The sequence below is a fragment of the Musca vetustissima genome, unplaced genomic scaffold (genome assembly GCF_032173495.1).
Source record: "Musca vetustissima isolate MV318-11 ecotype Yass unplaced genomic scaffold, APGP_CSIRO_Mvet_v1 utg66135, whole genome shotgun sequence".
NCBI classification, from domain to species: Eukaryota; Metazoa; Arthropoda; class Insecta; order Diptera; family Muscidae; genus Musca; species Musca vetustissima.
This window is the reverse complement of record NW_026880830.1, coordinates 279445-293991: the sequence shown is the minus strand read 5'-3', so window position 1 is coordinate 293991 and position 14547 is coordinate 279445. Positions and strand designations below refer to the sequence as shown.

Below are 14547 nucleotides of genomic sequence, written 5' to 3'. Positions count from 1 at the left end.
TGTGGGAGCTATATCTAAATCTGAACCGATTTTCGAAAAATTAACACACATCTTTCTAGACTTAATTCAGAACGCTGTGCTAAATTTCGTGCAAATCGAAGGATATATAGGGACGTTGGTGCATCATTTACCATAAATCGGACGAAAATATATATGGGAGCTATATCCAAATTTGAACCGATTTTCAGGAAACTTGACACACGTCATTCTAGACCTAATTCATTAGGCTGTGCCAAGTTTCGTGCAAATCGAAAGATATATAGGGTCTTGGGTACACCTTAAATCGGACGAAAATATTTATGGGAGCTATATCCAAATATGAACCGATTTTCAGGAAACTTGACACACATCGTTCTAGACCTAATTCATTTCGCTGTACCGTTGACATAAAATCGGAAGAAAATATATATGGAAGCTATATCTAAATCTGAACCGATTTTTCCCAATTTCAATAGGGTTCGTCCTTAGGCCAAATAAGTGACCTATGCCAAATTTCATCCAATTCGGATTATAAATGCGACCAGTACTTTGTTTACAATTTAACATCGACAGACAGACGGACGGACGGACATGCATAAATCGACTCAGAAAGTGAGTCTATGCTTATTCTTATTCAAAACGAACCATGTGTCTATCTTGACACATATCATTCTAGACCTAATTCATTTCGCTGTACCAAATTTCGTGCAAATCGAAAGATATATAGGGACCGTTGACATAAAATCGGACGAAAATATATATGGGAGCTATATCTAAATCTGAACCGATTTGTCCCAATTTCAATAGGGTTCGTCCTTGGGCCAAATAAGTGACCTGCCAAATTTCATCCAATTCGGATTATAAATGCTACCAGTACTTTGTTTACAATTTAGCATCGACAGACAGATGGACGGACATGCATAAATCGACTCAGAAAGTGATTCTATGCATATTCTCAAAACGAACCATGTGTCTATCTCGATTCCTTTTGCCTGTTACAAACATATGAACAGAGACATAATACCCTGTACCACAGAGTGGTGAAGGGTATCAATATACCTTTTTTAAGATCTTAAAACAATGAGAGTACCGAACAAGTATTAAGAACATGGATATCGATAATGCTAAACTTTCGTAGAAAATATGTTATAATTATGAAATTTCAAAGTTGAATTTTATATGCCAATTGCGGTCACTCTACATGTATATATTCATATATATAGGGAAAACTGTTTAAAACAATAATTTATTGTAAACTTTCCAAATACAGACCAAGTTATATTTTCTTCAGTTCGTTGGTCTCCCGGAAAGAGGAGTTGAAAATATGTATGTACTCGATTTTATTATTTTAGTGTTTCTATTTTTTGAAATGTGAATTGTTTTTAGGGGATTTTTTTAGAAATATGGATTTATTTACGGTTATAAATTATGTAGGTGTAGTAAATACATACATGTACAACAGGGTGTATATAAAACTTTCTCTTTGTTTGTTGCAAGTTTTCATTTTTTTTATTTATTGACTTTTTATTGGAATATAGATCCTTACCAGGTTAACAAATGTTGATGATATAAAAGGGGGAAAAGGGAAATTTTATAGCATAGAAAACTATTTGGTCTAAACGGAAAAGTTTGTTTGCCAAATTTAGGTCGTTTGAATATTTATAAATTGATAAATATTTAATGTTTTTAGTAACAATAACAAATTTATGCTCTCTTAATAATAGTGTATATTATTAAAATATTTTTTTTATAACATAGACATTGCAAAAAACATTATAAATACATTTAATATTTAAATTGACCATAGCAATGGTAATTAGAATAATATGAAGTGAAAATGTAAGAATTTAGTATTTTCGCATAGAGTCGAATGGAGAAAGTTTTACCCATTAATACAGCAACACCAATACAATAATATACATATTATTAATGTATATATTTTGGAGACAGACCGAGTGGAGAGTCGGTGGTCATGGAGGATTTACATGAACTCTTAGTTGGATAAGTCGTAATCAAAATATCGAATAAAATCCAAGATTTTGGACATAGACAAATAAACATCTGGGGAATCGGTTACATTCTTTCTCATAAAAATGGCTCTTATAATCTTAATTATGATCCGAACTGAATGAAATTTGATACAGCTAATTAATTTAGCTCAATGACAACCTCTATTAAAATTTGTGAAGATCGGTTCTGATTTACATATAGCTCACATATATATAGCTTCTGCCAATTTGATATAAATGGTGCACCGAACCCCCCTTATTGGTACGATTGATTCGAGAATTCGCATAGCGTATTGAATTGTATCTAGAATGAGATGTGTAAACTTTCCACATATATAGATATTGCTCACATATATGTTTACTTCCGATTTTTTGTATATGGTTCACCAAGAGCCTATGATTGTTCAATTTTCACGACATTATCTGATTTCAATTATGCAAAACTTACATATATCGCAATTAATTCATTCGTTATCTTATATAATGCATATCGTTGTATAGAATTCACAAATGTATATCTATTTTTCTATTACGAAAAATATTTATATAAATTTGCCTTTTCATACCCACAACATAAACTAGTACCGATGCAAAATAATATGCTTTAATTTAATTCACTAAGGACAGACATTACACCAACATTATTAAATGTACAAACAGGGCTTGAGAATTGTCTAGAAAATAAAAAACATACATTTTAATTGTTACTTTGCATTAATAGAGATCTTTTTGTGGGATATTAGAAAAAAAAAACAAATTTAATGAGCGTGTGAATGAAGTGAAATTGAAAGTCCTAGAACAATTAATTTTTATTAGTTTTTTACAAATATATTTAAAAACTAAGGAACAGATAAAGAACAACAAATTGCCCACGGATCGAGGAAAATTATCAAAACAAATTTCAAATATCAGCATGAACCACACAAAACATATATTTGTCACATCTGGCCTAAAATCCGTGAACTTAGAAATTGATAAGAATATGTATTTCCAGATGCGTAATATGCATATCAACATAGGCAGAACCAGAATTAGATTTTAAAATTAAAAAAAAAAAACATAAATATATAGATGAGCCAGATTTGTGATATGCAATGCAATCTATTTTGGGCGAAATTTTTTGTATAAATACCCACCAGATTGTGATAGAAAACAGCAGTCTTAGGTATTGGTTTTGATCGTTGCATCATCTCTAAGCCGTGGACAGTTTTTGATCTCCAAAGTTGACGAATTGCTCGAAGAATAACAATGAAAATCGCCATCGTATTACTGGCCATCGCTGGCTTGGTGGCAGCCAATGTCTACATGCCAAAACACGAGACCAAATACGCCGATAAGGACTTTTTGGCCAAACAAAAATTCCTTTTCGAAATTGTCTATCGTGTTGAGGATCCTTTGATGTTCGAGGAATACATCAAATTGGGCAAGACTTTCACCTACAACAAGGATGACTACATGGTAAGTAACAATATCCCAAACAAACCCAACTTCCAAATAATAACCACATTGATTATGGTTTTTTTGTTTTGCAGATTCCTGCCACCTACAGCGGAAACATGGAAAAATACTACAACGCCTACAAATACGGTGTCACTTTGCCCAAAGGTGAATTCTATGGTGCCTTGATGGAATCCCATTTCGAACAATTCTATGGCTTGTTCGACTTCTTCTACTATGCCAAAAACTGGGATATTTTCATGCGCAACGTTTGCTGGGCCCGCATGTATGCCAACGAAGGCATGTTTGTCCATGCCTTAACCATGGCTGTCATCCACCGTGATGACTTCGAAGGCTTGATGTTGCCCGCCATCTATGAAATCTTCCCTCAATACTTCTTCAACAGCAAATTCGTCTACGAAGCTGAGAAATTCGATTTTGATGTCTGGAGCAAATACATCATGTACGAAAAGGAATACAAGGACTTCATGTACAAGGACTACTCCGTTTACTTCAAGGAATTCAAAAATTACGAATACTTCTACACCAAGGACTTCAAGTTGTGGCAATGGTGGAAACTCATGGGTATGGGTGAACACTGGTACTCCGAAGATCATTTCATGATGCGCGACAACATGTACATGTTCAACAAGGACTCCAAATACTTGGACATGATCAAGGATGTTAAGATGTTATATATGCCCGTTGACTACACTCGTGATGTTTACTTCTTCAACAAGGAATCTGAATTGTCATATTTCACTGAAGATTTGGAATGGAACGCTTTCTGGTACTACTTCAATATGGACTACGCTCCCTATCTCGACGGCAAATCTTTCGGTTTGCAAAAGGATCGTCGCGGTGAATACTATTTCTATGTTGTACGTCAACTGCTCGCCCGCTACTACATGGAACGTTTGTCTCATGGTTATGGTGAAATTCCTGAATTCTCTTTCTTCACTGAAGTTGAATACGGTTATGATCCTCAATTGATCAACTACAATGGTGTCGGCTTCTCTTATCGCAAGAACTATTACGAATATGAGACCTACGGTAACTTCGATTACATGTATGGCATTATTAACTTCTTCACTCGTGTTGAGGAAATCATTACCCAAGGCTATTTCAAGACCTACGATGGCAAGATGATTGATATGCGCAAACCCGAATCCATTGAATATCTCGGTGACATTATGCAAGGCAATGTTGATAACTACGACAAATACTTCGCCACCTTCTGGTACATGTATGCCCATATGTACTTTGCCCACACCGATGACACCGAATTCCTTGTCCATCCCAATATCTTCTTGAACTACGAAACCATGATGCGCGATCCCATGTTCTACATGATCTACAAGAAGATCACCGATGTCTTCTTTGAATTCTACGAATACGTCGATCCCTACACCCAGAAGGACTTGTACTTCCCCGGTGTTGAAATTGAAGATGTTAAGGTCAGCGAATTGGTCACCTACTTCGACTTGTTCGACTTCGATGTTACCAACTTGTTGAACGATAAGATGACTTTCGTTGATGGTCAATTTGTATGGGACAAGATGTTGATGGGCCGTCAAATGCGTCTCAACCACAAAGACTTCGACTTCGAATACACCATCAAATCCGACAAGGATCAAAAGGTTGTTGTCCGTGCATTCTTGGGTCCTAAATTCGACGAACATGGTCGCATGTTGTCTTTGAAGGAAAATCGTGAAAACTTCATGGAAATCGATGAATTCTACTATGAATTGAAATCTGGTGTCAACACCTTCAAGCGCAGCTCTAAGGACTTCTATTGGACCACTGATGATCGCACCACCTACACTGAATTGTACAAATTCGTCATGATGGCCTACGAAGGTAAATACGAATTCCCCTTGGACTTCTCTGAACCTCACTGTGGTTTCCCTGATCGTTTGATCTTACCTCGTGGTTGGGAAAAGGGTATGCCCATGCAATTCTTCTTCTTCGTCTATCCCTTCACCGCCACCTACGAACCTTACTCCTTCAATTACAATTACTCTTGCGGTATTGGCTCTGGTGTTCGTCACATCGATGAAATGCCATTCGGATATCCTTTAGATCGCGAAATCGATGAGTTCGAATTCTTTGTACCCAATATGTTCTTCAAGGATGTTAAGATCTACTATAAGGACACTTTCGAAAAGTACTATGGTAACATGTACGACAAATTTGGATCTTTTGATTATAGCTACTATTATAACTATTAAGTTATAGTTGGAGTTGAAATTGTAAGATAAGTTTAACAGCAATCGACGTTATAAGAACGAATAAAAATGCAAAAAAAAAAAAAAATTAAAAATAATTTATATTTGGTGTTTCATTATTATTAAAGGGAAATTAATAAAATAAATTAATATGTAATTTTTAGTCGCAACAATATTCCTCCAACTCTACATAAATTAGAATCGATGAGGTTGACCCTTCGCCAAGGGCATATGTAAAATACATTTATCCTGATTCTTGTATGCTATTTTGGAGAGTTTTTTCCAGCTCTGCGGTGTCATAGCTCATTTTACTGTCAATATAATAACAATAACAATCAGCATATTAAACCTATATACATATGATTTAAAAGTAAATAAGGTAAAATGTATTCCAGTTTTATATGTATTCGACTTCTGAACAAGAATCGGGTAAAAGTGAAAAAGAACCTCAAAAATAACCACCAATAGCCGCAAACAAAAAAAAAAAGCTTTATCAACTTTAGAATTATGACACTGTGCCATAAATTTTACCTAATATGGAAGCATATGGAATTTTTCTATTTCCAAAATCGTGTTGCATGGTGTATTCGATGTTCTAAGTTTGTATCGATACGGTATCTCGATTTGCTTTATATTTTAAAATAATGGTCACATATTTAAAATTGTCAATATACTAAAATGAGAAAAGCGATAGATCCAATATTCGTGTGGTCGTAATTGTACAAAGTTTACATTAAATTGCACTTCATCGATATTTATTTTATTCGTCTCGAGGTCATTTTAATAATAACCATCACGAAATTTTGTTAACAATGTTAATACATACATATATCAGAAACATACCAAAATGATAGTTACATTTTTATCCACAATTTTAAGACCTCCAATTATCCACAAGTGACATGTAACTAAACTTTTTTTTCTATATTGATGTTATTCTATGAAATATTGGAAATATTGGGCACAATATTCTGTGTCTGTTTTAAAATCCATCCTTTTCATTATTTTTTCGTATATATTCTGTTTTATTTGCTTTATTGTGTCAGGATATTTTCTCTATTGAAATTTGGTGTATGTCCATTTAACGAGAATCCACACATTCTAGATTTCGAATTTCGACCAGTTAGGTAGGAACATTCATTACATATATTAAAGACTTGTAACATTGCATACATTAATTTGAAGACTTAAAAAATATGAACAATAAATTGACAAAATGCTGTTAAAGTCGTCTTGTTGTTGTTGTTTTTTTTTATAAAGAAACTTATTTTATAAACTTATTTTGATGTAAAAATTTCCAGGAATTGAAAATATTCTCTTACATTTCACTGAAGTTGGTTTTATGGATAATAAACGGTAGTAAAAATAATCATTTTTAGTTCTATTTTTACTCATTTCATATAAAGCTAATTTATTTTTAAAATCATTTGTGACAAGGTTTTGCTTTTATAGTGGTTGACTTTGCAGTTGCCTGGCTTGATTTGATTTCAAAATTTTTAACATTGTCTAAATTTGTTATATCTTCATCACTACTAGATGATGCACCAGATTCATAAGTATCTTCTGCATACACCTTTGTGGTTGTTGTATTATCGATAACAAAAAATACCACGGATGGATAAATGGATTCATTCGGCATATGCCTTTAGCATTGAACTTTTCAATTTTATATTTATATTTTTTTTAACATAAAATAATATTTAATTTATTATTCCCCGTTTTCTCGGGGAATAATATAGAAAAATCGCGGGAATATTGGAGTCACTAAAATCGGAAAATCCCAGGACAGGAATTCCCGACCCAAGTCTAGAATAACGTGTTAAAATTTAGAACCGATTGGATTAATATTTTTTAAGGTATCGTATCTTTATTAAAATTAATGTTTAAATTACAATCTCTCTAAAAAATTCGTATTAATTTCGTTATAGATTTCGAGTGGGCTTCCTAAAACATCTGCGAATTTTTGTAGCCCTAGACAACATGGGTCCATCAGGACGACGCGTAGAAAAAATCATATATATGATGTATAAAAATTATATTTATTGGAAATATTTATAATTTTTTCATCAATTATGATTAAAAACACATCAATTCAATAATTCCTCAAAATTGTATCCAAATATATCCAAACTTGAAAATTTTACAGCATTTTTCATAAATGAAGTACGTGGTTATTGATTTTTGCTCAAAAATTTGTCTTTGGCTTTTTGGTCGGATTTGTGAACACTAAGACTGGTTTTATATTGGTTTTAGTAGTACCAACATATACAGTCGAGCTCGCTTAACTGAAGAATATCGGAAAAGTGAAATAGCACCATTACATTTATAGGTTATTCGTACACAATTTACTTCGTATAAGTGAAACTCTGCATAACTGTAAATATCGCATAACCAAAATTGGGTTTTTAGTTAGATATTGAAATATTGAAATTTTTATTGTCTTTACTGAATATCATGAGAATGAAAAAATAAAAAAATAACAGGGTATGTAACATTGAAGAATACACTTGTTCAAATCCCACCCTAAGATATTTTTGCTGTAACTAATGAGTATTTCCGAGAAATTACAAAATTATCAAGAGATATGAAACGAAAGAAACCTACACGTACCAACACCATGTTAAAGAATGTACCGTTCATAGGAGTTATGCCAAAACGTGGACCTATATATTGAAACCACCGTCATCAACCCCTACCTACTCGATATGATAAATACAGCAAGGACCAATAAATAAGTAAAATCGGCCTCAAATTTTATAAAATATATACCATGAAACCACCGTCATTTTCAGGCCCGTACCTAAATTCAATGCGTTGCATACTAAAATACCCACCTTCTCACCTTTATAGGGTTTGTTGAACGTCCGTATTACCCAAATACGCAAGGACCTTATTTACTTTTGTATAAGTTGAAAACGGCGAAAAGGGATGAAAACTTGTTAATTTTGAATTCCCGTCCGTCCATTATAATTTGTAAACACGATACAGGCCACAGTTATGGACCAATCTGCACGAAATTTTGCATGTAGGATGGGTTCGGCCCAATGAAGACCCCTATTTTTGTTGGTAAAGATCGAATAATATTTAGGGGATGAAATGGACCAAATACTAAATTTTTGTCGGTTTTTCTTGTCGCTCCAGAGGCCACAATTATTGCCCAAACATGGAGAAGGGGATGGGGCTAAAGAATAGGCATGCTTGTTGTGATAAGGATCGGCAATTATTTAGCGGGTCAAATAAACCCTGACTTTTGTGAGAAAAATTAAAAAAAATAGTATTATATAGGCTTTATGTCCTGTAGGACATAAAGCCGATAATTTGATAGCATGTCCAAGAGGAGTGGTTGGCTTCTAAATTGATACCAATTATATTGTCGTATTTACTCGGATGTGGGAGTTACACGTAAATATTTACAAATGCTTACGTATTCAGATATTATTTAGTAAACCATTGCCACACTAGACGGCGGAAATATAGCGCTGATCGCTTTGAAATGTTCCAGAAGTTTTCCAGTTATGGTCAAGGACAATGCCTATAATTTTCGGTGATGATCAGATAATAATTTTGGGATTAAGTTGACCGAAAACTTAATTTTTTTGTATTTTTTCGAATCATCACCATACAAACCGGGATGGAGGGAAAAATGTCGGTGTAAGAAAGAGGTGCTGTTGACCTCTAATCGGGGAAGAGGGTGCAAATATCACGAAATATTGCCCAGGCTCGGAATAAACATCCGCAGAAAGTTAGAACTCCGTGGTATTTGTGTAGGCTATCGTATGGTCGGCCCCGTCCGATTCCTTGAAATACGTGTATTTAACGTTTGAGGTGAATAAAATCGTACACATACGCATGAATTTAGGTACAACCCTAACTGTGGAGGAAATAAAAATTACAATTTTTGACAGTGAGTGCACGAGGCTGCCTTCCTTATTATATCATGATGTAAACCACACATATTCCCAAATTGCTTATTACATCCTTTGCAAATTGCTTATTACAGAACTTTTCAAAAATTTGGACCGATATATTAAATATTTCAAATGAAAACCCCCCAAGATAGATATTATGTGATATATCGAGATTGCAACAGACAGGCAGATGGACTTCGTTAAGATCAATAAATACATAAATACATCATTTTATTTTTCCACATTTTGCAAAAAATTCGTAAAATTCGTACATCCCTATATTTAAGGCGACAACGCTTAACCATCTTTATTTCGATAAATTGTATTTTGTATTGTGTCTTTGAGTATAAGGTATATATATATATTTATATTGTTCTAATATTTGCAATTTTTTAAGAAGCCTTATGGAAATTTGTTTGCATTTTGTTGCACCATCAATATTTTGTATATTATTTTCAGATGGTATCAAATATTTTTTCTGGAACGCAAAATAATTATATAACCTGAATTGAGATTGACAAAAATAATTGATGTTATTTTAACATTAATATACCTAAAAGCTAAGATCCTCCTAGAAACAAAATAACATATGCCTTATCAACAAAACAGCATTAGCACCTGTTCAGATACATAGAAAATAGCCAGGGTCCATTATCATAATTGCACTTATGTTATCAATAAATCCAAAATAATTATATTACGTTGTATTTTTAGAAAAACAAATCGAATGCAAAATTATAAGAGATTTGAGTATAAAAGGCGCCCGAATTTAGTGAAACAATAACAGTCTTTAGGTATTGGTTTGATCAGTGCATCATATCTAAACCGTGGACAGTTTCTCTTCTTAAAAGTTGACGAATTGTGCTGCAGTGAAGGACAACCATGAAAATCACTATCGCCTTACTGGCCATAATTGGCTTGGTGGCAGTCAGTGCCTACCCACACAAAGTCGAAAAGAAGTTCGCCGATAAGGACTTCTTGGCCAAACAAAAATTCCTTTTCGAAATTGTGTACCGCGTTGAGGATCCTTTGATGTTCGAGGAATACATCAAGCTAGGCAAAACCTTCACCTACGACAAGAGTGACTACGTGGTAAGTTTATTTGTGGCAAACAGCGTTTCACTTCTAATATGCGAACAATTTGTCATCCAATAGCACCCTGAACAACGTAGCGTCTATATGGAGAAATTCTACAATGCCTACAAATACGGTGTTACTTTGCCCAAGGGTGAATTTTTCGGCTCCTTGGCTTACACCCACTTCGAGCAAATGTATGGCTTGTTTGATTTCTTCTACTATGCCAAGAACTGGGATATTTTCATGCGCAACGTCTGCTGGGCCCGTTTGAACTTCAACGAAGGCATGTTCGTTCAAGCTTTAACTTTGGCCGTTATCCACCGTGACGATTTCGAAGGCTTGATGTTGCCCGCCATCTATGAAATCTTCCCTCAATACTTCTTCAACAGCAAATTCATCTACGAAGCTGAGAAATTCGATTTTGATGTCTGGAGCAAATACATCATGTACGAAAAGGAATACAAGGACTTCATGTACAAGGACTACGCCCAATACTTCAAGGAATTCAAAAACTACGAATACTTCTACACCAAGGACTTCAAGTTGTGGCAATGGTGGAAACTCATGGGTATGGGTGAACACTGGTATGCCGAAGAACACCACATTGAACGCGACAACATGCTTGTGTTGAACAAGGATTCGAAATATATGGATTTGATGAAGGACGTCAAAATGTTCTACATGCCTGTCGATTACACTCGTGATGTCTACTTCTTCAACAAGGAATCTGAATTGTCATATTTCACCGAGGATGTTGAATGGAACGCATTCTGGTACTACTTTAACATGGACTACTACCCATATTTGGACGGTGAAGACTTTGGTCTGAAGAAGGATCGTCGTGGTGAATACTACTTCTATGTCATCCGTCAAATGCTTGCTCGTTACTACATGGAACGTTTGTCTCATGGTTATGGCGAAATTCCTGAATTCTCCTTCTTCACTGAAGTTGAATACGGCTATGATCCTCAATTGATCAACTATAATGGTGTTGGTTACTCTTACCGCAAGAACTATTACGAATACGAGACCTATGGTAACTTCGATTACATGTATTACATTATCAACTTCTTCACCCGTGTCGAAGAAATCATTACCCAAGGCTATTTCAAGACCTACGATGGCAAGATGATCGATATGCGCAAACCTGAATCCATTGAATACCTCGGCGACATCATGCAAGGCAACTACGACAACTATGACAAATACTTCGCCACCTTCTGGTACATGTATGCCCATATGTACTTTGCCCACATTGATGACACTGAATTCTATATCCACCCCAATGTCTTCTTGAACTACGAAACCATGATGCGTGATCCCATGTTCTACATGATCTACAAGAAGATCACCGATGTCTTCTTCGAATTCTATGAATACATCGAACCCTACACCCACAAGGAATTGTACTTCCCCGGTGTTGAAATTGAAGATGTTAAGGTCAGTGAATTGGTTACCTACTTTGACTTGTTCGACTTCGATGTTACCAACTTGTTGAACGACAAAATGACCTTCGTTGATGGTCAATTTGTATGGGACAAGATGTTGATGGGTCGTCAAATGCGTCTCAACCACAAAGACTTCGACTTCGAATACACCATCAAATCCGACAAGGATCAAAAGGTTGTTGTCCGTGCTTTCTTGGGTCCTAAATTCGACGAACATGGCCGTATGTTGTCTTTGAAGGAAAATCGTGAAAACTTCATTGAAATCGATGAATTCTACTATGAATTGAAATCTGGTGTCAACACCTTCAAGCGCAGCTCTAAGGACTTCTATTGGACCACTGATGATCGCACCACCTACACAGAATTGTACAAATTCGTCATGATGGCCTACGAAGGTAAATACGAATTCCCCTTGGACTTCTCTGAACCTCACTGTGGTTTCCCTGATCGTTTGATCTTACCTCGTGGTTGGGAAAAGGGTATGCCCATGCAATTCTTCTTCTTCGTCTATCCCTTCACCGCCACCTACGAACCATACTCCTTCAATTACAACTACTCTTGCGGTATTGGTTCTGGTACTCGCCACATTGATGAGAAACCATTCGGTTATCCATTCGATCGTGAAATCAACGAATACGAATTCTTTGTACCCAACATGTACTTCAAGGATGTCAAGATCTATTACGAAAACACTTTCGAAAAGTACTACGGTGATATGTACGAAAAATTCGGTACTTTCGATCATAGCTACTATTACAATCATTAAATGTTTGCGGAATGCTGGAGCAATTGTGTTGTTAAACATGTGATATTGTAAAGAATTTTCAATATGAAAACGAATAAAATAAAAAAATGAAAATAAATAAAAATTAATTGTTTTTTTTTTTATATGTATGGGTACAGACTACTATTATCAGATACCTTTTTCATTAAATAAAATTATCATTTAAAAATTGGGCTGTGAGAAATATTTTAGAATGTATTTTAAATTTTCTAAATGATTTGTGCCGAATTGAAATTGAAAATCTTTAGATGTTGCATTCAGTCCGTGACTACCGAGATCTGTTAACAAGTAATGTAACTGGTGATATGTGTTTATACTGCTGGAACCGCAACTCAATCAAACCAACGAAAGTTGTTTACCCCTGAGCCAAGCAAGCAAAATTCGATAAAATGGGAAAGTTTTTATCACAATTTTCCATAATTACAAGGACATTGTTTTAACATAGATTGTAATTAAGGATTTTCATACAATTAGTATTTTTTGCACGCACCATTACCTTGATTGACTTTTTGTGTCATTTTCGGAACGTTGCTTAGAAGTTTCCTGTATTTTTTTAAGTAATGTAATACCCTATTTTTTGTACAAAATTCCAAATTTGATCTTTATTTTGGAAAGATTGTGTATGTGCCCACGAAGGGGTTTCTATCTAATGGTATCTATATAAGAATCATATTTTGTTTGATTAATGACAACATTGAGTCGTCTGATATGTTTTTGTATGAAATGGGCCCATGCGTTTGTAATGTGAAATATTGGATGAAGACCAATACCAGGAAAAGCAGCGTCACATCACAAGGTTGTAACGTTGTCCACAATCTGCGGTTTTAACTGGTTTTTTGTAAATTGTTTATAAAATTTCTAAAAAATATTTTCATTTCTCCATGTTTTTTCCAAAAAAAAATTAAATTTCATAACATAGTGCCAAGCAGTGCGAGAGAATATTTTAAAGATTATGGTACCAATCGACGTCTTGATATGCGACCGTTCATAAACTTAAGAGTTATTGCCGATAACATAAAAATATTCCTTGTATATGGATAATATTCGATGATAATAATCTCACATTCAATTAAATTAGTTGTAATTTGGTATTTTGAGTTATTACGGGGTTTGCAAATCTTCCTTCCAAAAATGATCAATTTTGGTCCCATAAAACAGTAGACGCTCAACTTTATTATTTTCGGGATTTTGTTTATGTTTTCCAACCAAATTAACTATATGTTAAGTACTACAAACCATCAATATTGCCTTAAGTTTCAGGTAACGCGTTTTTCAACGAAATAGGCTATATTTTAAAATTAAATTTAGGCATACCATAGTTTTATGCCAGTAATACCCAAACCAACGATATTTATTTTTTTCTTATGGTAGATCCGATATTTTACATTCATTTAATTTTAATCTCAAAATCTGATTTCACATTATTAATCTGTGACCATAACTACAAATCGTATTCAAAAATAATTTAATTAATTAAAATAAAACCAGTGAGCGGAGCAGTATAGTCGGACGGGTCCGACCATATAATACCCTACACAACTACCACGGAACGCTAACTCTCTATTTCTAGGCAATATTTCGTGATATTTGCACCCTCTTGCTCGATTAAAGTTTAACAGCACCTCTTCCTTACACTGACATATTTTCCGAACATTACCAATATTCAGTACACTCCTT

The 14547-nt window shown here is 34.5% G+C and overlaps 2 protein-coding genes across 2 annotated transcripts; both read left to right on the top strand.

Annotated features, from left to right (window-relative positions):
* The first annotated feature begins 3221 nt into the window (after window positions 1–3221).
* Window positions 3222–5748, top strand: LOC133326686 (arylphorin subunit A4-like). Its single transcript, XM_061535306.1, has 2 exons — window positions 3222–3446; window positions 3521–5748. Exons 1-2 carry the CDS (start codon window positions 3237–3239, stop codon window positions 5654–5656), a joined length of 2346 nt encoding a protein of 781 aa, XP_061391290.1. The 5' UTR covers window positions 3222–3236; the 3' UTR covers window positions 5657–5748.
* Window positions 5749–10351: 4603 nt separating this feature from the next.
* LOC133326688 (arylphorin subunit A4-like) lies at window positions 10352–12852 on the top strand. Its single transcript, XM_061535309.1, has 2 exons — window positions 10352–10653; window positions 10717–12852. Exons 1-2 carry the CDS (start codon window positions 10444–10446, stop codon window positions 12850–12852), a joined length of 2346 nt encoding a protein of 781 aa, XP_061391293.1. The 5' UTR covers window positions 10352–10443.
* Window positions 12853–14547: the final 1695 nt, after the last annotated feature.